This window comes from Macaca nemestrina, chromosome 11 (genome assembly GCF_043159975.1).
Source record: "Macaca nemestrina isolate mMacNem1 chromosome 11, mMacNem.hap1, whole genome shotgun sequence".
Lineage (NCBI taxonomy): Eukaryota > Metazoa > Chordata > Mammalia > Primates > Cercopithecidae > Macaca > Macaca nemestrina.
In genome coordinates this window covers 74,176,430-74,202,893 of record NC_092135.1, presented here as the reverse complement: position 1 = coordinate 74,202,893, position 26,464 = coordinate 74,176,430, and the positions used below count along the sequence as shown (strand labels likewise).

At 37.2% G+C, this 26,464-nt stretch overlaps 1 protein-coding gene across 2 annotated transcripts in view; it reads right to left on the bottom strand.

Moving 5' to 3' along the window:
* Positions 1-24,788, bottom strand: part of LOC105483182 (metaxin 2) — a 73,294-nt gene extending 48,506 nt beyond the window's left edge. The window contains exon 1 of one of the 2 annotated variants that reach the window (XM_011743876.2): positions 24,554-24,788. In XM_011743876.2, the coding sequence (XP_011742178.1) occupies positions 24,554-24,593 (40 nt within the window). In that variant the 5' untranslated portion in view covers positions 24,594-24,788. Of the gene's footprint in view, positions 1-24,325; positions 24,508-24,553 lie in introns of those variants that run through there. The other variant, XM_011743875.3, reaches the window with a different exon arrangement.
* Between the last annotated feature and the right edge of the window lie 1,676 nt (positions 24,789-26,464).

The following is a 26,464-nucleotide window of genomic DNA, read 5'->3' as shown; positions in this document are numbered from 1 at the left end:
GAAATAGGTGAAAAGGGTGAATATTTTACTCAATCTAAGACATAAACTCTGTTTCAACTCAGAAATCATTATTGAAAATAAATTCTCAGAAGGTAACTCTACCAAAACATCCAGTGTTTTCATCACAAATAGAATTTATGACTTAAAAAGAGAAGGCAAATAGACTGATATAAACCCATTTAGCCAGCAGCCAGGAATTGCAATTTATCATGCAGTAGACAGGAAATGGTAGAGTATACAAAGAATGACCAGCTGCCTATCTTACCCATGAGCAGCTCAGAGAATATAAATATCACTGACTTAAGTGCATCACCTTACATGATTCTGTTAGGCTGTTGGTATTGTTGTAAAGAAATATCTGAGGTTGGGTAATTTATAAAGAAAAGAAGTTTGTTTTGGCTCATAGTTCTGCAGACTGTACAAGAAGCACAGTGCCAGCATCTGCTTCTGGTGAGAGCTGCAGGAAGCTTACATGAACAGAGGGCAAAGGGGGAGCAGGTGTCACACATAGCAAGAGCAGGAGCAAGAGAAGGTGGGGAGATGCCACTCTCTTTTAAACAACCAGATCTCGTGTGAACTCAAAGAGAGAACTCACTATCAAGGATAGCACTGAGCCATTCATGAGGGATCCACCCCCATGATCCAAACACCTCCACCAGGACCCACCTCCAACAATGGGGATTAAATCTCAACAGGAGATTTGCAGGGAACAAACATCCAAACCGTATCAGTGACAGAGCTCATATAATTACATGTAAAGCATGACACGAGAGAAAAAAAAAATCTCTAGTTTGTTATTCCCTAAGAGTGCCAAAAGTGAAAATCCTAAACTGGGCAATGGATCTACAAATCAATCACACAGGTATCATTCTAGGAAATGAGCTCTATAACTGTCTTCATACGTAAACCTATGAATCATGAAAATTATTATCCACACCTAACAGAAAGCAAGCTTATGTGTTGGTTTGGGAATACCTATTATGCAAAAGACAAAGTCCAAAAAGACAACTTCTTCCCTACGCTTCTCTTTCCCAAGGTCAGACAAAGTCAGTAATCACCCCTTGTTCCTCAGCATGTGTAAAAGAGAGATTAAGGATTTAAAATCATGGCGCTGACAATATACATCTTAAAAATCTGTGGCATTTTAAAAGAAAAATCATTTTAAAACAATAATAAAACATTTTTATATTTTACTAGTTTTTCTTCAGTTGACCTGAAACGTTTTAGACCACAAACTACTTCAATAGTAAATAAAATGTCATGACTCGCCTACTCTACCTATTTTCAGTTTCTAACACCAAAAGCACCTCTGGTGTGAAGTGCCATTTTAAACACACCTAAATGAAGGGACAGCCTTAGAAAAAACATAGAAGGTGAGACAGAAAGTTTCTAAAAAGGGGGTTGGCAAGAAATGGAGGCTGAGGAAGAAAGTTGTCCAATGCAGTCAAAGTGCAAGTTACTTGTTTTCTTACCACATCAAAAGTAAATCTTACGTTTAAGACACATCAATAGTTACATGTGGTTCTTGGAATAAAGACCAAAATCCTCAACATGGCCTACAGGGCTCTACTTGGTCTCTGAAGTTACCCTCTCTACCAGCCTACCTCATCACACACACATTCCCCACCTTGACTCTGCACTCCAGCCACACTGGCCTTCATCCAGTTTCTGAATGCACCACTTTCCCCCCTGCAGTTTCTTCTGCCTGGAACAATTTTATCCTCCTATGATACTGGCACATCTCAGCTCGAAAATCACTTCCTCAGGTACAGCCAGGTTCATGAGCGTATAGCCCGTGCAGTTGCATAGGGCCTGCAGTTGGAAGGGCCCCCTGCTTGGTTTAATGTTCTGCTGTCTCAGTCTTGAAAGTGAGTAATTTTTGAACATTTTCATTTTGCACTAGGCCTTAAAAATTATGTAGCCAGTCCTATCCTCAGGGAAGTCTTCGCTGACCTCCCTTAATAGTTCAAACACTCCTTTTACAAGCTCTTATAGCATGCACTCCCGTCTGTATTTTTACATTTAAGTAGTTGATTGTTTACCTTCTCCATGAGAAAATACGCACCATGAATCCACCATTCACGTCTGATTTTTGCTTACCACTTCATCCCTAGAACCTAGCACATAGCAGGTTATCAGTAAATGCCGGCTGAATAAACATTTGTTTTCATTATTAGCAGTATCATCATTGTTGTTATTACTCTGTACTATGCAGGCTAAGAATGTAGCAGGGAAGATAACAAAAATTCATGGCAAAACATAAAAAATAAAATAAACTTTACTCAAACAACTTCAACACTACAACCAATAACACAACTCAAAAAAATATTACATAGCTGCCTAAAATTCCTGGAATTCGAATTTTTATCTTTTCTAACTCTACTTTCTTTTTTAGTATATGTTTTATAATTTGCATGATATATCGGCTCAGCAATTAACAATTTTATGATTTCTAAATTCAGGCCTGCATGCTCAAATTTTTATTGATAAGGACATGAAATTTTCATAAATGGTGATTCTTGGGTTAGAGTCATAGGAAATGGAAAGGGGAACAGTGAGATTGCCAGGTAAGTTGAACTGAGGAGTGATACAGCAGTAACATCTGATGTAAACTATATATTTAATAAAAAACATTGGCCGGGCGCGGTGGCTCAAGCCTGTAATCCCAGCACTTTGGGAGGCCGAGGTGGGCGGATCACGAGGTCAGGAGATCGAGACCATCCTGGCTAACACGGTGAAACCCCGTCTCTACTAAAAATACAAAAAGAAATTAGCCGGGCGTGGTGGCGGGCGCCTGTAGTCCCAGCTACTCCGGAGGCTGAGGCAGGAGAATGGCGTGAACCCGGGAGGCGGAGCTTGCAGTGAGCCGAGATCGCGCCACTGCACTCCAGTCTGGGCGACAGAGCGAGACTCCGTCTCAAAAAAAAAAAAAAAAAAAAAAAACATTGTATAGAAAGAGATTTCCAGTTTTAGGGTTAGTGCAAAGGTAAGTAATATATAGTTAATTTATATGTTTTTCTTCCTGTATTTCAAAGGATTGTCTTGCACATACATTACATGTAAAGCATGACATGAAAGGGAAAAAAAAAAAAAAAAACTAGTTATTCCCTAGGAGTGCCCAAAGTGGAAATCCTAAACTGGGCAATGAATCTACAAATCAACCACGTAGCTATCATTCTAGGAAACGAGCTCTATAATTGTCTTCATATGTAAATATATGAATCATGAAAATTATTATCCACACCTTATAAAAAGCTGATCTCTTGGTTTGGGAAAAGACAAAATCCAAAAGGACAACTTCTTCTCTACTCTTCTCTTTCCCAAGGTCAGACAAAGTCAGTAATCACCCCTTGCTCTTACATACATCTCATCCAACATTGGAGAACACCGTTCTAATTAAATAACAACTTATTTGAAGTTTTTGCAGGAAACCCAGTCATTCATGTACTCTGGAGCAAGGAAGAGTCTTGCTCTCTTCTGATAAAATCATCCTTTTTGACCAAGGAGAAAGCTTGCGGGGGGAACACACATGAATTAGTGAGGAGAATGGGGATCCCTGCCTACTACCTCCCTAACATGACCCTTGTATCAACCAGAGTACTTCAAATTTCCCCCACAAACTTCATACTTTCTCATCTTTGTGACTTTGCTCAAATTGTTCCCCTTAAGTTCAGAATACTCCTTCACTGCCATATACCCAAATCCTATACCTTTCTCAACCAAGTTTAAATGCCACATCCATCAAAAAGGCTTTTAGGACTAAGCAAATCTAATTTCTCCTTTATCTATACTGTCCACAGCAGTTTGCATTTTTCTTATATATCATTTTCTACTCTATCATACTGTTATGTCAATATCTTTTCTCTCTTTCTAGGAGGTAAATTCCTAGAATGTGAAAAATTCTTGTGGTCCCGAGGTTATTAATTAAAATCTTGGCTCCTCAACTGCTCCAAACTGAAGATGACTTCTACAATAATACATGCCAAAATATGAAATTTAAATTAACAACGATTAAATTTTATATAGGCATCATTTAAGCTAATATCTTTATTATAAGAGTTCTAAATTAAACTACCCACCTTTTAGAAATTAATTATTTCATGATAAAGAAATTCCTGTACCACTTTCATACTAAAGCAGTAACTTACTCTAAGGTACTCCTAGTGACCTACATTAATTCACTCTTTAAAATTAGAATTACTATTCTAATAGTATTCTCTAACAAAAGATCCATTAAATTTTTATCATTTTTATAAAGAAGAAACATATCCCTATATTGCAGACAAAAAGAATACCTAGAAATAAAGCAAATATCAGAGCACCTCATAACTAAGTGCATATCCAATTAGTTATTAAAAGTCCAGTTAGTTCTTTACCTATTTCCCAATTTTGCCCAGGCCCTGATTATGCTACATTTAGTGTCTTCTTTACCAGGAGCAAAAGAGATGCTGCTTAAGGTTTCAGGCTTTAGTGGGAGAGTTTTTTTGCAAATTAATATTTCTTAAAGAAGCTCATGAGTATTTACGTTGGAGAACAAAGTAAAATCAAAAAGAAGTGACACATATTCTTGAACTTTTGAATGCCATAAAATAAATAATGCATAAATGTTAGAAATGCACACATGATAAAGCAACACCCACAACCCCCAAAAACAGTATTTGCTTCTCATTCATTTTAATTACCTTTAAGTTACCTATTTTTAAGCTTTATCAACCAATACAACAAAAAATCAATATTCTTTACTACTAATCCATTATCATTTTTAATGAAATGACTGCTAACCAATAAATTCACATATGTATGGCCATAAGTCTCTTAAAGACTTTATATATTACTTGTAGTATTCTCTTAAATATTAGGTTAGGATTAAATATCTATTTATTCCATTCAAATCAAGGTATTTCAAAGTATGAAAGTGCTATGACCTAAAAAAAATTAGTCTAATTCTGAAATCCATCTCTCAATGATCTAATGTAAGAGGATAAGAGAAGGGCCATGAAAGAGATGTCCTCTGTTGTTTGTTTCTTTTTTTTTAAGTTCTGCACTCTCGATGTACATGACTCCTCTGCCATATGAATGTAGGTGAAGACATAATTTGTAGAATAATAGGCACTAATATTACATGCTGCTTCAGTTCTGTCATATTTCCAATCCATCAAATTGATTAATGCTGTAATAACTCTACACAAACCTATCATTTGTGCACTAATGAAGTCAAACTCAGTTTATCCTTAGGCAACTAGATTCCGAAACCTCATAGATGTCATCTCTTCAGCACAGCAAGACTATTTAGACAGTGTTATATAAAAGAAGCAAGAAACATGTGTAGCCTATCTCCAAATTTGGATGGCTTCCTGCCAAAGTTGTATATGCAAATACTGCTAATAGAACAAAATGTTCAAAGAGCATTCGGCAGCTCTTAAACATGGACAAGTTACTGCAAGACACACAGAGAAAAGAAGGAAATTTGTTAATTTGACATAAATATTATACTAATTATATCAGTGATATCAACATAGACACCATGTTCAAAACCCATCAAGTTTTAGGCAATATATGAAGGTTTAATTTAAAATAGATTTTTAAGATGTTTAGACTTAAAATATGATGATATGGGACTTTATCAAAACTGGAATTTTAAGGGCTATGTATTAAATTCAAAAGAAAATCAAAATGCAAACTATAGTGCAAGTCAAAAATAACACTATATAATGATGATCATGAAATTATTAAATAGTAATGCCCCTTAGATAGTGTTTCATAGGGAATGTTTAATGATATGATACAGGATGTGTAAGCAGAAGTGACTCTTCCCACAAAAGGTGTTTAAAACCATTTTCCCATTATCTCAATAGTCAGAGATTAGTGTTTATGTCAGAAATGGCTTGTGTTGGAGAACAGGAAAGTGCAGCGTCACACTGTCATTTCCATAAACGTTAAAAAAAAAAAAAAAAAAGCAGGCAGTATTGTGTAGCACAGTGGTAAGGCTACTTAAAAAACACACTTGCAAGCAGGTGTAGATACAATTAAATTAAAATAGAAATCCTGAAGCAGAAAGCAAACATTCTAGGACAAAATACATAAGTATTAGACACAAATACAAAAGTAGTCCTAGATTCCAGAAGATTCTTCTAGAAGAAGATTCAGACCAGAACTATTCCTTTGGCTACCTATCATCATAAGTTTTTAGGAAAAAGAAACTTACTGACTGACATAAGAGTCTATTGTATATCCATTATCGCTTGTTGCATACAGGTTGAGTATCCCCTATCCAAAATTCCTGACACTAGAAGTGTTTCAAATTTTGGATTTTTCTCACATTTTGGAATACTTGCATTATATACTTACCAGCTATGCAACCCTAACCCAAAAATCAAAAATCCAAAACACTTCAATAAGCATTTCCTTTGAGCATCATGTTGGCACTCAAAAAAATTTGGATTTTGGAGCATTTTCAGATTTTGGACTTTCAAATTGGGGATACTCAGTGTATATAAATATGGATAGTAAATTATACATATATCTTATTTCAGAAAGTAAATTTAGCCACAGCTACAAATCAGTTTTACCATTCATTCAATAAATACATTGAATGCATATAAAGTGTCAGGCACTATTCTAAGAGCTAAAGGCAAAATTATAAAGAAAACCAAGTAACTGCCCATAAGGCACTTCTATTTTAGAGGCACATGTGGCCTGTCTCCTTATGTGTACCTTTACAACGCCTGAAGTTAAAAACACTAAAAAATACTGAAGTCTACCTCATTATGACAATATTATCTGGTATACATATAACAAGGCTTAATTCTGTTTGGGCTACACATTACACAAAAACCAAGGAAAAAAACATACACGACAGTGTATAATCTCCAAAATACCAAATGAATTCCAATTTACTGAACTACGGCAAATAACTCAAATAATATTCCACAAATAACTATCTCCAGGAACCCATTCATTTGGAACAAGGTAGTAAGCAAAAGACTAAAATGACCCAGAGTGGGCTGGGTGCGGTGGCTCACGCCTGTAATCCCAGCACTTTGGGAGGCTGAGGTGGGTGGATCACCTGAGGTCAGGAGTTCGAGATCAGCCTGGCTAACATGGTGAAACCTCATCTCTACTAAAAATACAAAATACAAAATTAGCCGGGCATGGTGGTGCATACCTGTAATCCCAGCTACTTGGGAAGCTGAGAGGCAGGAGAATCGCTTGAACCTGGGAGACGGAGGTTGCAGTGAGCTAAGATCACACCACTGCACTCCAGCCTGGGCAACCAGAGTGAAACTCCATCTCGAGAATAAATTAAAAAAAAAAAAGACTCAGAGTGAGTAATAATGAATGAATGAGGACAGTCGAATACCCAAGGCAGATGGGTCTTAATACCCTGCCATTCTAGAAGCACAAGATGAAAAGCAACAAAGATTGAAAACACAGAAAAATGAAGGCAGAACTTCCCTCTCACAACCAAAGTTGGAGCCCAATAAAACCAGAGAATAACTAGAATCTATCTCCCGGCCAGATACAAACTAGACTTCTATTTAGGCAGATGATGATTATGATAATGATAGCAATTAAGATTCCGCAAAACTCACACAGCATATATCCAAAATATGTAAGAAACTCTTACAACCCTATAATAAAAAGACAACATAATCCAACTTTTAAAATTGAGCAAGGAATGTGAATAGCCATTTTTCCAAAGGAGATATACAAACCGCCAAAAAGCACAGGAAAAGATACTCACCATCATTAGTCATTAGGGAAATACAAATAAAAACCACCATAAGATGCCACTTCACACCCAATAAGAAGGTTATAATCAACAAGACAGACAATAACAAATGTTTTGCAAATGTGGAGAAATCGAAAATTCTCACATGTTGCTTGGTGGGACCATGAAAAGTTTGGCAGTTTCTCAAAATGTTAAACACAGAAATTTACCATATGACCCAACAATTACACTCCTATGTATTCACCCAGGGGAAATAAAAATAAATATCCACATAAAGACATATATACAAACGTTCATAGCAGCATTATTCACAATAGTCAAAAAGGAAAGCAACTCAAACGTTCATTAACTGGTGAATCGACAGACAAAATGCAGTATATCCATATGATGGAATACTTTTTGGCAATAAGAAAGAACCAAGTAAGTACTGATACATGCTACAACATGAATACATGGATGAACCTCAAAAACCATTATGTCCAATGAAAAAAAAAGCCAGACACAAAAGAAAACATATGATTCCATTTATATGACATGTCCAGAAGAGGCAAATCTACAGAAACAGAGTAGACCAATGGTTGACTCAAGCTGGTGGTGGCAATGAGGAGTGGCTGCAAATGGGCAAGGAGTTTCTTTTGGAGGTGATGGAAACCTACTGTTAGACTGTGGTAACTGGAGAGGTGAGTGGAAAATTAAAAAAAAAAAAAAAAAAAAAAGATTGTGGTAATAGTCACACAATTATGTAAATATACTAAAAATCATTGAATTATAAATTTAAAATGGTATGTAAATTATATCTCAAGAAAGCTGAATAGAAAATCTTAAAAGACTTATTGTACTTACTGTACATGTAAGTGCTTGACATATATTAAACACCCCACAACTTTATGAGGTAGATACTATTATTATTTTCCCAATTTTACAATAAGAAAACTGAGGCACAAGCATAAGTAATTTGTCCAAAGTCACAATGCTAGTAAGTGACAGCAGCCAGGATTTGAACTCAAGTAGTATTACTCTACGGTGAACACACAACTAAATTAGCTAACCTCCTGCAGAGCTCACAAATAAACATTCTTGGGTAATAATTATTAGAATTAAAGCAATTATAATTATCTTACAACAGTAGTTCTCAACTCTTCCTGTACACTTGAGGAACTTGATACAGTTATGTATTTCCTAAACTCAAATTCTGATACTGTAGAGATGAGGACCAAAAATCTGCATCTTTAACAAGCGCTCCTGGTAAATCTGATGCAGATGGTCTGTGAACACCACAACAAAGACTATCCTAGAGACACAGATGGCACTTGAGATAAGATTACGTTCTTTTTATCTCTTTCATTCGTTTATCTCAGAGAAAATGGTAGTAAGGATGTGTGTAGATAAATTTTTTTCAAGAAGATTTTTGACTATCTTTTTCTCCTTAAGCATTGTGGCTATGGCTTAAAGCCATGTTTTAAAACATGCCTTAGTAACATGTTGCTATTTTACAATGTTCAAGAAAAAGCCTTTAAGATAAATGAACTCAGGCCACACTTACTTTGGAATCAAAGTGGTAACATGATAGTTTTTCCATTAGAAGTATTAGATAAGGAAAGTAAAAATAAGTTAGGAATTATGAACATCAGTTGTGATATCTATCTATTTGTAACTAGAGATCAATTTCAAAATGGTATTCAAGGACCAATTTCGTAAACCCGACAAACTTCTAGAGGTTAACAAGGGTCAAGAAAACAAATTCACAACACCAACAAGCCAATAACTCAGGGTAAAGTAAATAAATACAAGTCAAATTTAAAACCTTCCATTCTTTCTTAATAAGTATGTATGTGTCATGTTCTCAAATGGTTATGTTTAGACTTTGATCCATTATAAAAATAATCCATCATAGCTGGACATGGTGGTGTGCACCTGTAATACCAGCTACCTGGGAGGCTGAAGCAGGAGGATCCCTTAAGCCCAGAAGTTTGAGGCACGCCTGGGCAACATAACAAGACTCCATCACAAAAAGAAAAAAAAAAAATCCATTATTTTTCATTAATTTCCAATAAAAAGCAGGCCAACTGCATATGATTATGATAAATTAACAGAGAAGAGTCTTGTAGTTGGTACTCAAACTTTTAATTTTCATTTTCAAAATGGTAATCTGAAATTTAAAATGACTGAGCTTTTCACAGAACTAAAAATGAGTATGAGATCAACAGCAGAACTATAGAAAAACAGCTGGTTAAGAGTAAAGGTCCAATCCATCTGGCCAAAAAACAGATACAAAAACAGCCCCACACAACTATCAGACCTCAATAACATTAACCTTCACAGTGCAATAGTTTAATGGTTCTCTAAATCTAACTCTAGAGATAGAAAACAAATATCCTTCAAACTAAGTAGTTCTTCCCATCTAAACCAAATACAATCACTGTAATGACAGCACCTATTTTTTTTAAGTATCTACTACGTGATTATGGTTCCAGGTACTGTACATATACTTCGCTATCTCATATCAAGGTAGTTAACCAAAAAACTATTGCTCTTCCTTCATTACTCCCAGCTAGTTATAGAACAAATTATCCCCCACAGAATCTGACTTATTAGTATACTGCCTGAAATGTTAACAAAACTGCAAGATTCTCCAAGAAGAAGAAAACAGGAAATGAGGTAATAGTCTTTCCATCAAAGACTTTCCCTATGAATATGAGAACACAGTAGAAAATGCTCAGAGGATTCCCCCTAAAAAATATTAAAAGCATTTAAATGAACAAACAGGTGATAAACATCCAAAATGTACTCAAAACTATAATACAAAGACAAAGATGAATATAAAACTGTTATTGCCCTCTAGGATCTAATTTTGTTGAGCAAGTGAAGAACAAAGAGGGAGTTGGGATTAGGGGTGACTAAGGTACACATAACCATTTAAAATACATTAAGCAAATACAGGTGGTGTAGGGAAAAAACATACATTTCAGAGTCACACATACCTGGCTTCCCCTCCCAATTCTACAACTTATTGTATGAGTTATCTTGGCCAAACTGGTTAACCTATTCTTGTCTCAATTACCTCACTGTAAAAGAGGGAAATATTAATTATCTTGTTAGGTTATTGGAAGAATAAAACTAGACTGGCCAGGCATGATGGCTCATGCCTGTAATCCCAGCACTTTGAGAGGCCAAGGTGGCCAGATCAAAAGGTCAGGAGTTTGAGACCAGCCTGACCAACATGGTGAAACCCCTTCTCTACTAAAAATACAAAAATTAGCCAGGCGTGGTGGTGCGCGCCTATAATTCCAGCTACTCAGGGGGCTGAGGCAGGAGAATCGCTTGAACCCAGGAGATGGAGGCTGCAGTTAGCTGAGATCGTGCCACTGCACTCTAGTCTGGGCAAAAGAGCAAGATTCCATCTCAAAAAAAAAAAAGTAGATAAACTATGTAAGTACCCTATAAAGTCTCCAGCTCACAGTATATTTTCAATCAATAATTCTTAATATCCACATTAGAACAAAAGTGTGTATAAAGCCCTATAGAAATATTCATGAAGAAATAACTAAATCTGCCTGAGGAAAACAGGAAAGAATTCACAAAAGGAGATGAAATCTGAATTGGATCCAAAAAAAGAATCCAAAACATGCCAGATAGAAGGTAGGGGGCATGAAGACGAGTTTAGATATTTACCAAAAACCTAACACCCCCAACGCAGTTTGAGGAAAGGGAGGCAAAATGTTCAGCAAAGCCTAACTAAACTAGATACCTCTGTGCAGATTTCTACTATAGGATATAGCTCTTCATGTTAAAATGATCTATTTCTGCAAAAGAATATAAGTTCAAGAAAGGCAAGAATTGTTACTTATTTTTACACCCCCAACACCTGGCAGAGCACCTAGCTCAAATTAGGTACTCAATGAACATATTCTGCAGAAAATACAAGCAGGTCTTTTGCTATCTAAAGCCTGAAAGGTATCTGACAGCAAAAAACAAAAACAAAAAACACTGCTAAAACTCTAAAAATAAAATCATTGAACCAATTTAAGGAATGATAACATCTCAACAATGGGTACCAAATTCAACAGTGTAAACTCAAGAATTCACTTTCTCTCCAAATCATTCAGTGATTCCTAACCAAAGACACATAGAGTATTTGAAAACTATACTTTTCTTAACTCCATCCTCAATTTTTCCATATAATAGGCCTTTGGTGAGAATAAAGGAGTATTTGTATATGCATGCATGTTTAGGCAGGCATCACTAGCTTCAGAGAGTTCCACAGGTAACTAATTATAATGTACAAGACCACCCACACTACTCACCCCCAACTCCCCATCTATCCCCATCCTTCTTTAGAACCTCTATTCAGTCATGAGTGTGCTTTGTCAGTTCCCAGATCTAACGAAAACAGGCAGTACCAGCTTGGTTACTGTGGCAAAGTATATGTCTTAAATACGTCCACAACAGTAATTCCTGTCCTATAATTCCCCTTCCCTTGAATCTGGGCCGGCTTGTAGCTCCACTGTAACCCACAGAATATTGTGGAAGTGATGCTGCAGGACAATTGAGAGTAGGTTATAAAAGGTGGTGCAACTTCTACCTTGCTAGCTTAGGCACTTGTATGTGGTATACTGAGTCACTACATAAAAAGTCTGACTACTCTCAGGCCACCAAGCTGTGAGGAAGCCAAGCCACATGTAAGCATTCCAGAAAACAACCCCAGCAGAAGTCCTAGCCAGAATCAATTGTCAGATATGTAAGTGAAGATGCTTCCAGATGTTTCCAACCCTCAACCACTGGATCATTCCCAGCCTTTGAGTCTTTTCAGCTGAAGACCCAGACATCATGAGTGAGAGACAAACCATCTTTCCTGTGCTGTATACAGCACCCTATACATAAGTAACCCTATCTTAGAAAAAGACTCCACCTTACATTTAAAAAGGCATCATGCCAACCGGGACCACATGTTCATCTAATCAACAGAGACTACACGTACCAACCAGATAAAGACATAACCAGACACACTTTTTACTATCAGTCCTCACCAGAAGATTTGAGGGCCATAAAAAGAGCAGAACTCCACCAACTCAAGATGGCCATCTTAAGACACTGTCTGGCAGTCACTCAAGATCAGCACCCAGCATCTGCTGCCAAATGCTCTGCCCAAATCAAGAACTCTTCCTTGCAAGACACTGACAACTGTCCAGATCAGCCCAGGACACTCCTTGTCCACGACGCTCTCCTTAGACTGGTTCATTACATCTTTTCCTGTCCCCTTTTCTCTTGATGTTAAATGTTACCGTTTGATGTGGAAATTTTAATCCATAACATTTATATATTAAGTATACTACTACGTGTGGTTTACAATATTGACTGACTTGTGGATTGGTTTAGTCTATGTGCCACAGCTCTGACTACTGAGTCAACAGGTAGTACTAAGGAGAATTGCCTCCTTAAGCAACTCGATATTTCTTATTGCTTTTATGACTGAATAAGCATCAAAAGTCTGACCTTGTGGAAAGACACAAATGTGTGTGGATATGGTTATGTCTCACCTTGTGCCACTCGCAACATGTGCCCTGTCTGGATTACTGACCCACAGGATCCATGAACATAAGAAAGTGGCTGTTACACACCTCTAAATTTAGGGTGGTTTGTTACACCGCAAAAGTAACTTGACAGTTAAGACTTTTGATAGCTACTATTAATCACACAAAACGTTGACTCATCTGAAGCCTCAGAATTCCCTGTTTATCTAAAACTATTAATCACACAAAACGTCGACTCATCTGAAGCCTCAGAATTCCCTGTTTATCTAAATCAGTTACCAAGCTGACTCCTGACATTGTTTATAAATTCCACTTTACTGCTTCAGACATAGATTTTGACACTTGCACTTTCCCTCCAGTCAGTTTCACTTTATTAATCCAATATCTTCAATCTTTGCCTTCCTGAAATCTCACTGTATCTCCAATTTGCTGACCGCATCACCATGACTCCCTAACCTCCAGGATTTGGTACCCAGTGACTAGAATGGCTTACATCCATCTTTAAAAACTGACCTGAATGGCAGTTGCTGTATTATTCACAGATTGAGGAAACAAAAGAGACTCCAAGAGAGAAACAACTCTAGCTAAAGTCAAATCTAACTATATCTTTTCATAGAAGTCAGACCAATAGTCATTTACCTATGATACAAAGATAATCCAAAACAGTAAATAATGAAAGCATACTTTATATTTGCCTTTAATTTGCACTCTGTAATTTCTCACACATTAGCACCTTTTCTAAATATTTATTTTAATATTAAAATTATTTTATATTTTCCAAACAGCCACCAAATGCTAGTATGAGAAAATCAGTGCAAGTAGATGGCAAAAAGGAGAACACTGCTTAGGGAGAAAATACATCAAAAATAATTCACAATCTCAATGTAATAACAAATGTCAATTATCACTTAAAAAGTTAACATTATGTAACTAGTTCTCCTGGACTAGCCAAATTAGAATCTTAAATCGATGAACAGTAATAACAGTAATAGTAAAAATAACAATGATAGCATCTAATGAAAACTAGATAGCAACTTTTATTTTCATGTTATTTCTTATAAAGACACATAATCTTTCTTTAAATGTATAAAATAAGAAAGTTAGAAACATTACTTGTAAGTCATGATGCCAAAACATTTTTCTATAACATAAAAGCTAACAATCAAAAGAAATGGAGATCAAAAAATGGCTAGATCATTGAAGAGTCAGCCGCCAATATTACTTTACAGAAATAAACAGTTTGAATAATAATGGCCTCTTCATGTTATAAAAATGACACAATTTATTCATATAAAGTTCTAATTAGTGCTCTAAATTGACCAGGTAATAAAATATGACCACGTGGGGGTAAATACCATTGTAATACTCAAAGATACTGTATCCACTGGAAAAAATATACACATCAAAAGTCTATTTTTTTCCATCTAAAGACAGATTAAGTTATGAAGAAATTCTTTGGCTTATACAAGTTCTTAGAGATAAAATATATAATCAGCAAAAAAACATAGCTAAGTGCATAAAAACAGTGAAATGCATTTTATGGTTTCTATTTTGCCAACACAGTTACAGTTAATGAGAATTGTCATGACAAAATGATTGTTTTTATGAAAAGAAGCTTCTTTATTACTAACCAATCAAATTTCATTTTTATTACTGATGTAAAAAAGTTCAAAGCCATCATTCATTTATAGAGCATATAAAAATAAGAAAAGTGTTCAAGAATAGAGGAGAGGCTCATTTACAAAGCAACAAAAAATTAAAGCATGCATTTCTCTTACTGGCAAGGCAAATACTTCTCTTCTACATATAAATGTCTATTCCTGGATTTTCTGAATATTATAACTTCTGTCTTTGAACAAAAAAAAGAGAAGCCTGAATTTTCAATATCTCATCTGTATTTGATATCTTCAGTTCATCTGATAACTGCTTATCAAGACATTTCAAAAATGTTTGAAAAATATTAAGAAGTTTGGTGGCATTTTCTTTCAATTTTCACCAAAATATGGCAAGCTTGGGCTAACATTAATAACTCAAAAGTCTTCAAGAAAGACTGACAAATTTTATGGGGCACCCATCACCAGTTTTAAGTTAACAACTAAAAATCATGTAATTTCAGAGTATAATATGTTAATAAATCACATTAAGAAAATTAAAACTCAAATTACAGCCTATGAACTATTCCATTAACAGAAAACAAGCCTTTGAAGGGATCTTATTATCCAAGTTTTCAAAAATTTACATAACACTGCTCTTAAGAATTTAGTTTTGGCCAGGTGGGGTGGCTCACACCTGTAATCCCAGCACTTTGGGAGGCCGACGCGGGCAGATCACATAAGGTCAGCGGTTCGAGACCAGCCTGGCCAACATGGTGAAATCCCGTCTTTACTGAAAATACAAAAATTAGCGAGGTGTGGTGTTGGGTACCTATAATCCCAGCTACTTGGGAGGCTGAGGCAGGAGAACACTTGAACCTGGGAGGCAGAGGTTGCAGTGAGCTGAGATTACCCCACTGTACTTCAGCCTGGGCAACAGAGCAAGACTCCATCTCAAAAAAAAAAAAAAAATTAGTTTCAATCTACTCAGGAATATGGTATAATAAAGTACAGGATCCACTGCTGTCAATAAACTATATCTTGCCTCTAGTCTGAAGTATAACCTATTTTATCACTGTTTTGCTTTACCATCTGCACCATTCAATCTCAGCTTCGTATCTCCAAAGTCATAAGCACAACTGTGTAAAATTATTCATATGACTAATATGATTTTTTTTTTAATTCTCTGAAACTTGACGGTCAGTTCAATAACTTTTTAGTAATTCCTCAGTGCCTTCCTCAATACTGGAAAATCCCCAAAATCTACGTAAAAATAACAAAACATCTTTATTTTCAAGAGCAAAAGATTTAAGGCTGGGCACGGTGGCTCACACCTGTAATCACAGCACTTTTGGGAGGCCGAGGTGGGCAGATCACCTGAGGTTGGGAGTTCGAGACCAGCCTGACCAATGTGGAGAAACCAGGCCTCTACTAAAAATACAAAATTAGCCAGGTGTGGTGGCACATCCCTGTAATCCCAGCTACTCAGGAGTATGAAGCAGGAGAATCACTTGAACCCAGAAGGCGGAGGTTGTGGTGAGCCAAGATTGTGCCATTGCACTCCAGCCTGGGCAACAAGAGCAAAACTCCATCTCAAAAAAAAGAATTTAATGCATTGTATTTTTTCAATTACCTGTTGCACCTGCCATCACTAAAATATTCTGATACATGCATGTACAAGCCTTTACCATCATTTTCTTCACTGTGAGCAATAGCATCACTTCTATATTACAAAAGCCTTTAAACCTATATTTTGTACTTCCTTTAGCCTCTGGAACTCTTCTGAATGCTTTTACAGTCCAGATTCCCCAGTACTCATGTGAGGAGAGACGGAATGAAAGCGCTTTATTACCAATATAAAAACAAATTTTTAAGAACATACCCGTTTTGATCACACTTACTTTCAAGATGCTTACATATGGGTTCCATGGAACCCTGCAAAACTACTTTCCTAGCTCATACTATAAATTAATGCTACTGCTTAAATGAAGTTATTAACAAATTTAAATAATTAAGCACCCAAATGCCCACAATGAGATAAATGGAATATTCCGACCATTCTTTTTTCATCCTTTATATAGTTTACTGAGCTTCTAAATAAAGAACAGAACAGATATCATGCTTATTTCAAAAGATTAATAAATTATAGTATGATGAAACTAACTGATGTGCTTAAAATATGGCAAGGCACCAATGGAGTAATAAATCAGAAAAGATGGTATATGAGTAAAGAAAAATAAGAATACTTTGGGCATTTTCTTCTGTCCAAAATGGTAATGGGATACCAGATGTTAAGAGTTAATATCCTCAAAGGACCCCTTACTATAAGGTGAAAGGCTTTTGGGCAATAAAAGTAACAATAGAAAGTAACATGTACTGAACATTTATTATCAACCACCCTATACTAGACACTTAATATACATTGTAAAATCTATTATCCCCTTTTACAAATGAGGAAACTGAGGACTAGAAAGGCTTGTCCAAGATCACAGAACAAGAAGCAGGATTGAGCTTAGAACTCAGCTCTTACTCCAATGATCTTACTCCTAACCTTTATACTGAGTTTCAGTATTCATATCCACAAAATACCTATCTAACAAGACCAAATTGTTACTATTAGCAATTACATACATAAATCATTTAACACGGTAGCTCAAAAGCTTACTCTTATTATCAGTAACCAGCTATGGCAATTCTAATTAACAGACCACCAATATGACTTATACCAAGATTCAATTTTATAATGAAGACAAACATGGCTGAAGCATATATCTTGAAATAAATATCCTGGAATAACAAAGTATTCTAGGATACATTCCTAAGTAATTTTAATAATGGCAATAACTATGTAGATGCTTCCTATTATTGAATTATATGTTATTCACAAATAACTTTTTAAAGCTTTACCAAAATTGTATCTTTAAAGTAACATATTATTATTTTCACCATTTTACAAATGAGAAATCTCAGACTTAAACAGGCAGTTAATTTGCCCAAGTTCACACAGCTAGGAAGTAGCTGAATAAGAACCCAGGTTAGACTTTTCACTTCAAAATCCAAAGAAAGTGTAAAAGCAAGGTGAAGGAAGCAATCCACACTGCAGCCAATTTCCGCTGTTTAGTGCTCTACACCTCTCTCCCTTCTTTTGTGTATCTGGTGGCACTATGGAGCCCTAATACCTGGAGCCACTACTGGCACAGGGATGGGCAAGTGAGTTAGGCCTGTCCACCCAAGTATTCTACCCTTTTAGCTGCTCCAAATGTGGTCATGTAGCCCAAATGGGATTACACAATCCTCCCCTATGATATATTCATACCCAACTGAAGAACGAAATTTAAAAAAAAAAAATGTGAGTAATGTATTGAAAAATCTTGCCATTAAAAAAAATGAAAACTTAAATATACAGGTTATAAAATATTTTTAAACTATTTTTTAATAACATCCAGGTCCATTTTTATCCTTCTTTTAAAATTCTAGGCCAGGCGCAGTGGCTCACACCTGTAATCCCAGAACTTTGGGAGGCTAAAGTAGGCGGATCACTTGAGGCCAGCAGTTCAAGACAAGCCTGGCCAACATGGTGAAATCCCATCTCTACTAAAAACATAAAAATTAGCTGGGCATGGTGGCAGACACCTGTAATCCCAGCTACTCAGAAGGCTGAGGCAGGAGAATCACTTGAACCCAGGAGGTAGAGGTTGCAGTGAGCCAAGATTGTGCCACTGCCCTCCAGCCTGGGTGACAAGGGCAAAACGCCATCTCAAAAAAAAAAAAAAAAAAAAAAAAAAAAAATTCTAAATCCAGCACATCATCATGTAGAGAAACAACTATTCATTCAAAAAGATAACTTACCATTTCTTTCCATATTAAGCTAAAAGAAAAATTCAAAATTATCTTCCACTTTAACAAATATACAGGCCGGGCGTGGTGGCTCAAGCCTGTAATCCCAGCACTTTGGGAGGCCGAGACGCGTGGATCACGAGGTCAGGAGATCGAGACCATCCTGGCTAACACGGTGAAACCCCATCTCTACTAAAAAATACAAAAAACTAGCCGGGCGAGGTGGCGGGCGCCTGTAGTCCCAGCTACTCGGGAGGCTGAGGCAGGAGAATGGCGTGAACCCGGGAGGCGGAGCTTGCAGTGAGCCGAGATCCGGCCACTGCACTCCAGCCTGGGCAACAGAGCGAGACTCCGTCTCAAAAAAAAAAAAAAAAAAGAAAGAAAAACAAAACCAAATATATTCCAAAACACGACTGAACAGATGCAAAAATATGTTTATGTGAGCACTGCTTACAACAGACCAAAATCACACACACATGTGATGGCTTTGGGACACATCAGCTTACCTACACTGAACACACTTCCCAAAATTCCCTTTCTACTACGTCTCCAGTTAAAGTGGGCTACAAGGGATATTCTTCGCCAGGTGCCGGGAAGAGAAGCGAGGCAATAGTCATTTTGTAGCAGACACACACTTCCTCCTAGCTTTTCTAACCCTAATCTAGGTGATGCCATAAAGGGATTCTGCTGATATAATTGAAGTCCTTACTTAGTTAGCTTTACATTAATCAAAAGGGAGAGTATCCTAAGTGGCCTGATTTCATCAGTTGAAAGCCCTTTTAAAAAGGGTCTAAGTCCTCCCTGGGATCAGACACTCCAAGCAGTACCTGTTCTTGCCAGTGCTCTCTTAGTCCTGGATCTCCCCATCCTGACTGCCTGCCTTGCATGCTTTGCACTTACTTTGCCAGCCCCCACATTAAGAGCCAATTCTTTGCATGTGTTTGTGTATGCACATGCATGTGTGTGTGTGTGGCTAAAGAGAGAAACAGATATCCTGGTACATCTGCTTCTCTGGTTGAACTGACTGATAACAACTCCCTAAATACCCATCTAAGTAATACTACATTAATAAATTTTGGCTTCTTCATTACAATGAAATACTATATAACCATTTTAAAATGATGATGTGTAATTCCATTCACAGATATGAAAAGAGATCCCAATATATGACAAAACAGGTTACAAAAAATTATGCATATTATATATTACGTCGTTTTTTTAATTCAGGGAAAGAGAATGAAATAGCTTTGTTCATCAAAGTTTTAATGATGAGGATGGAATTCTAAAGTCTTCATCTGGGTGGTATGATTTCAGGTAATTTTTACTTTATCTCTAGATTGTTTTCATTTTCCATAATGGCAACATATCATTATCATTATTAGGAAAAAAACTCAACAACAAACCTTTCTGATTTGACAGGAAAAAAACGTCAAGTAGACTTACATTAAATGGTTAAAATGGTGCCCAGAGTCTTAAAGGATGAACAGGAGTTATTCAAGCAAAGTGGACATCTCAGGCAAGGGGCAAGGAAAGAAGTGACAAGACATGAGGCTGTTCTACTGACAATGGGAAACCAACAAAATGTTAAAACAAGAGGAGGTTTTGTTTTTTTGTTTTTAAAGAAAATTAAAACAAACAAAAAACCCACGAGGCTTGCAGTGTATGGACTCTACTGGAAGGAAGCCAGACTGGAAGCAGAGAAATCATTTCAGACACTACTACAGTTATCTAAGCAAAAAATGACAAAGCTTTGAACTAAGGTAACAGCAGTAGAAATGGATAGAACAAGTACTATTTAGGAATAATAACTGAAAAAAGTTGGCAAGGGAAATACTGGTAGTAAGGAGGCAGAAGCAGTTCACTTAAACTGGGGAGTTCAGAGAAGACTTCTAAAAAGATATCCTTATGAATAAGGATCTCAAAGAAGTCACTTCAAGAATACCACAGAGAGATGCCAGATATCGTTAAACATTTCCAAAAGAAATACTCAGTGTTAGCTCATGTCCACAGGAAGGAAGGGTAATAAGCAAAGTGTTAGATACACTATAAATTAGAGCTCTCAATTACAAAAACAGATTCATAATTACTTAAGTTATAATAGGTCTACATAGACACATATCTCTAACCTGTACTATCAGAAACAGAATATTGAGAACAGTTGCTGGATTTGAGTCACATTTGTAAGTCATTTACAAGTCAAACATAGTGTTTCTGATAAATTATTACTTTAACCACTGCTATAGTCTGAATATCCCCTCCACAACTCATGCTGAAATGGAATTGCCACTCTGACAGTATTAAGAGGTGGGATTGTTCAGAGGTGATTAGGTCATGAGGGCTCCACCCTCATGAATGGATTCATCTCTTTATCCCAAGAGTAGGTTGTTATAAAAGCAAGTTCAGCCCTCTCAGTCCCTGGCTCTTGCCCTCCCTGGCATTTTCACCTTCTGCCACAGGATAATGCAGCACAAAGGCTCGCATCAGATACTGGCACCTTGAAGCTGGAGTTCATTGCCTCCAGAAATGTGAGACTTAAATTTTTTTTCTTTATAACTTACCTAGTCTGTGGTATTCCATTATAGCAACACAAAACAGATTAAGACAGCCTCCTTATCCATAATGTAATGCCACTTCTTGACAAAATATAATCTTAAAAATTTTAACAATTACAATCATTTAAATTACAAAACTATGCACACTATAGTAATTCAAACAATTCAGAAATAAAGTTCCTCCACCCTCTACCAACACTCTATTTTTATTATCTCAATCGCTACTTAAAATTAGTTGAATATTATTAACATATATAAATATACATATGTTTATATAGATTTCATGAGTTCATACAAAATATATAACTTTTTACTTAATATAACCATAGCTTTCAAGACAATGTGTTTAACAAATACACCTCTTCATTTTCGGATCTGTAAAAATGTGACCATATCATAATTTTTGTACGTTTTTGACAAATAATAACTGTGTATATTTAGGAGGTACAACGTGGTATTTTGATCTAAAGAATAAATCAAAGAATAGAATAAATCAATCAAGCTAATTAATATGTCCATCACCACACCAACTTAAATTTTTGTGGTGAGAATATTATAAATCTAAGCCTTTAGCAATTTTGAAATATATAATACATTATTATTAACCGTGGTCACCTTGCAGTGCAATAGATCACTAAAATTTTTTCTTCTAGTCAAACATACTTTGTTCCCTTTGATCAACATCTCCTCTTCTCCATTCCTCTTCCCCATCTCCCACCTCTGTCCCCTCAGCCTCTGGTAACCACCTTTGTATTCTGTTTCTAGGAGATCAACTTTCTTAGATTTCCCTAAAAAGATTAGATTTTAGATCACTACTTGTCTTTCTGTCTAGCTTATTTCATTTAGCATAATGTCCTCCAGATCCATCCATTCTATCACAAATGATAGGGTTTCCTTCTTTTTTAAGGCTGAATAGTATTCCATTGTATCTTATATACATTTTCTTTATCCATTCATCCACTGATAAACACCTGGGTGGCTTCCATATCTTGGCTATTGTAAATACTGCTGCAATGAACATGGGAGTGCACATACCTCTTAGACAATTTCAATCCCTTTGGATACATGACCATAAGTGGAATTGCTGGACTGGTACACAATAATTTGACATATATTGAAAATATTTCTAATTTTTCGCTATTACAAATAATGCTGCAATTAATATCATTGTATATTTCTTTAAGTACTGGTCTTTACATTTCTATCAGATAAACCCCCATAAGCAGAATTTTCAGGAGAGAGAATGTCATTTTAATAAATATTGCTACATTAAGTCCCCAAAAAGTAATACTAACTTACAGAACCAATAGTTTGAGAGTAACTGTTTTCCCCATGCCCTATTAGTACTAGAAATCATATTCACTTTTGTCCATCTGATGGGGGGCGGGAGGATGCTATACATTTTTAGTGACACAGAACATCTTTTCATCTGTTCACTGTCCATCTATATTTCACCCTTTTGTGAAATGCCTGTTCCAATCCTTTGTCCTTGATTCTGTTGGTTTGTCTTCTTCTTATTTGTACTAACTTCCTAGATGTCTTTCACCAAAGTTTTTAAATTCTTTCTGCAATCAAATCTGCCAATTTTTTCTCTTATGGATTATGAATTCTTAAGTTTTGCTTAGACCTCTTCTGCTATCCAAGAATTATTAAAATAATCTATGTTTTCCCCTAATTATTTTATTACAATTTTGTTGTTTTATATTTAGATCTTTAATCTATCTGGAATTTATTCATGTGGTGTAATGACTTACGAGTTGTTCCAACACCATTTATTGAATTATCCATCTTTCAATGCTTTCTCCTAGAGTAACAGATCACTACAAATAGCTGAGACGGCAGACAGACAAAATGCCTAGAAATTTTTAAACGTCACTACTTAAAGCAGTATCAAAAGTTTATTAAAAGACATTCATCATTTTCTCATTAAAAGAAATCACACATTAGGACACATGCAGCCAGTGAACCACTCTCAACATACACTGTGAAGGTTTTTTTTTTTTTTTAAACATAGTAGCAAACTAAATTAAATCGCTGATCTAACTATATAAGCCTGATTTTGTTTTCAATATGAATGGTAAAAATGGAAATAATCATTCCTTGAAATCTCAAGATTAGTCATTGATTTGGGTTACAAATACTTACTGAGCACCAACTGACTATGAACACAATGGGGAATAAAATAAGTTTGATCCCTACTTTAAAGAAGCTTGCAATCTAGTAGGAGCTTCTCTCTTCTAGAAAATAATATTTTCAAGTGAAGAAGGAAAAAAAAGAAATGTATGTTTACACAAACGCAAAGCAGTAAAAAACATTCCAGCAAATTTTATGACACATTCTGTACTTCCCATTTCCAAAATACTATCTTATTACTTCAAATGCACCTATTTATTGTGGTGACTGTCTTCATTACTGTACTCATGTTGAAAACACTGCTAGGGAGTTATGACTAATTCTATCAGCCTGTATCTCAAAGTACCTATGTTTGGTCTCCTCACTTTCTCAACAATATTTATTCTTTCATGGCAATAAATAAGAACCTCAATAAGAGAAATCAGAAATCTATATACATCAGTCATTTTCAATGCACCGACTCTAAGGTATTTCTTTAAAGTACATGCAGATTTAAAAATATCTCAATGAATCCGCGCAGACGTGGTGGCTGGTGCCCATAATCCCAACTACTCAGGAGGCTAAGGTAGGAGAATTGCTTGAACCCGGGAAGCGGAGGTTGCAGGGAGCCACGTCGTGCCACTGCACTCCAACCTCGGTGACAAAAGAGAAACTCCGTCTCACAAAATAAATAAATAAATAACTCCTAGAGTCTTAGCAAATGGCACTACTGTGTCGCTGGGAGAGGAAGCAAGAAGTCTGGTGTTCCCTCAACAACAATAGGTAACAACTGATTAGTGACAGTCACCTTAAACTTTGGGTACCAAGACCCAGAAACTGCCCCTACTCTTAGACTGAAGCGTTCAGATGTTTGCCCCTGTGGTCACGCCCCCCACCTCAATCCCAATCCAAGGCCTCCTCCTCATACTCCAGCACCTCCCAACAGAATGGGGAGGTGGGACAAAGTACCGCCCAAGGGAAGGAGACGCGACTCCAGCTCCTGCGGAGTGACCTTGGCCAAGTGTCTCCTTAGTTTTTCCATGCGTGAGATAAGGTTGGTAGTCCGTGCCTGCCTCCACCCTCTGGGCTGGGTTCAGCGTATAATGCCACAACGGTGGAGGAATGCTCCACCCTGTACCCCACGCGACTCCCCGAGACCGCGCCGCCACCTTCTGGGTCTACGGCCACCCGCGCTACCTGCAATCTGGGAGACGAAGGCTTCCGCCACTAGAGACATGTCGGCTGGGAGGCCCTGCGCCCGTGTGCCTGCCCCCCACGGGCCTCAGCGTCCTCCACCGCAAACCTGGCAACTCTCGGCAGTTAACTAGCTTAGCCCCGCCGAGGTTCAGACCCGCAAAGCCCACTGCAGCACCAGCGGCAGCTACAGCGACGCCCCGAAGGTTACCACCAGGCCCGGCTAGGAACTTCCGGCGCAGCCGAAACGACACTCGAGCGCTTCCGCCGGCCCCGCCCCCGCGCCGTCCTACCGGGCGCAGGCGCTGCGAGCTGCATCCCGCCAATTCCAGGCTCTGCGTAGGGTCTTCGCAGAGGAAAGCGAAGTACCCGGCTAGTCTCTCACCCAGGGGACTGGCAGGGGGATCTGGGAGATTTTTTAGCGTGCTTTCTGTAAGCCAGAGTTTTGTAAGCAAGTAACATTTGTAAACGCCCACTGGATAGTAGGCACTTATATACATATATCTACACAAACTTATATACATATATACACATATATACATATGTGCACACATATACATATATACACATGTATACATATATATACATATATTCGATTTGACTTCGTCCTCTCAACAACCCATTAAAGTAATAATATCGCCATTTTACGGATAAGAATATAGGCTTAAAGGAGTTTAAACCGCCTGCCCAGGCAGTCCTCTGAGGCCCAGATTCAAGGCTGCGTGAATTCCCTCTTTTCCATTATATTGCTGGGTTGATTAGTCCATGGGTACACATTGGTGTTCATTTTTTTATTTTTTCAAACATGCTTGGCAGAAAGGAGGCTTGAGCAGCACCTAAGCCAGAAGATAATTTGTGCTTCAACTACATACACCCGAAATGATGCTCAGCTTGGAGAATAAGATACTTTAGTTTCACACACTTCTCACCTTCGGGGGTGAACGGGACAGATAGAGGAGAAACTAAATACCCTGAGTGACTTTCTCTTAACCTAATAGCTTCTTAAATTACACAATTAAAGAAAAATCATATGCATTACAGATTGATGGTATTACAAGTGGGACAGGCTTCAGAGCTGGTAACCCAAAGCCCCCTTCACTGATGAGAAACAGGTTCAGAGAGGTGAGGTAACTCGTTTTAAATCACACAGTAAATCAAAATGTCAGACAGCTTACTAGATTTTTGCAGAGGAAACCTGTATTCTAAGAATTACTGTCCACGACATTTAGAAAGCTATATTTCCATTCTTTTTATCCATAGATCTCTATTACTGTTCGTTCTGCCTCCCTAACTAGTGTGTTGGTTTCCCAGAGCTGCCAGATTACCACAAACTGGTTGGCTAAACAACAGAAATTCATTCTCACAATTCTGGAGGCTAGAAGTCTGAAATCAAGGTGTCAGCAGGGCTATCTGATGTCTTGTAAGGCTCCAGAGAAGGGAGTTGCCGGCAATCTTCCATGTACCTTGCCTTGTAGATACATCACTCCAATTTCTGCCACCACATCACATGGCATTCCCCCTGCATGTCAATGTGTTCAGATTTCTCTCTTCTTGAGAAATAACACCAGTCATTATGTTAGGGACCCCCACTCTAATCCAGTAGGACCTTGTCTTACCATGATTTCTTTTTTTTTTTTTTTGAGACAGAGTCTTGCTCTGTCACCTAGGCTGGAGTGCGGTGGCGTGATCTCGGCCCACTGCAACCTCCACTTTCCAGGCTCAAGCGATTCTCCTGCCTCGGCCGCCCAAATAGCTGAGATTACAGGCGCGTGCCACCATGCCCGGCTAATTTTTGTATTTTTAGTAGAGACCAGGTTTCACTGTGTTGGCCAGGCTGGTTTCGAACTCCTGACCTCATGATCCACCCACCTTGGCTTCCCAAAGTGCTGGAATTACAGGCGTGAGCCACCATGC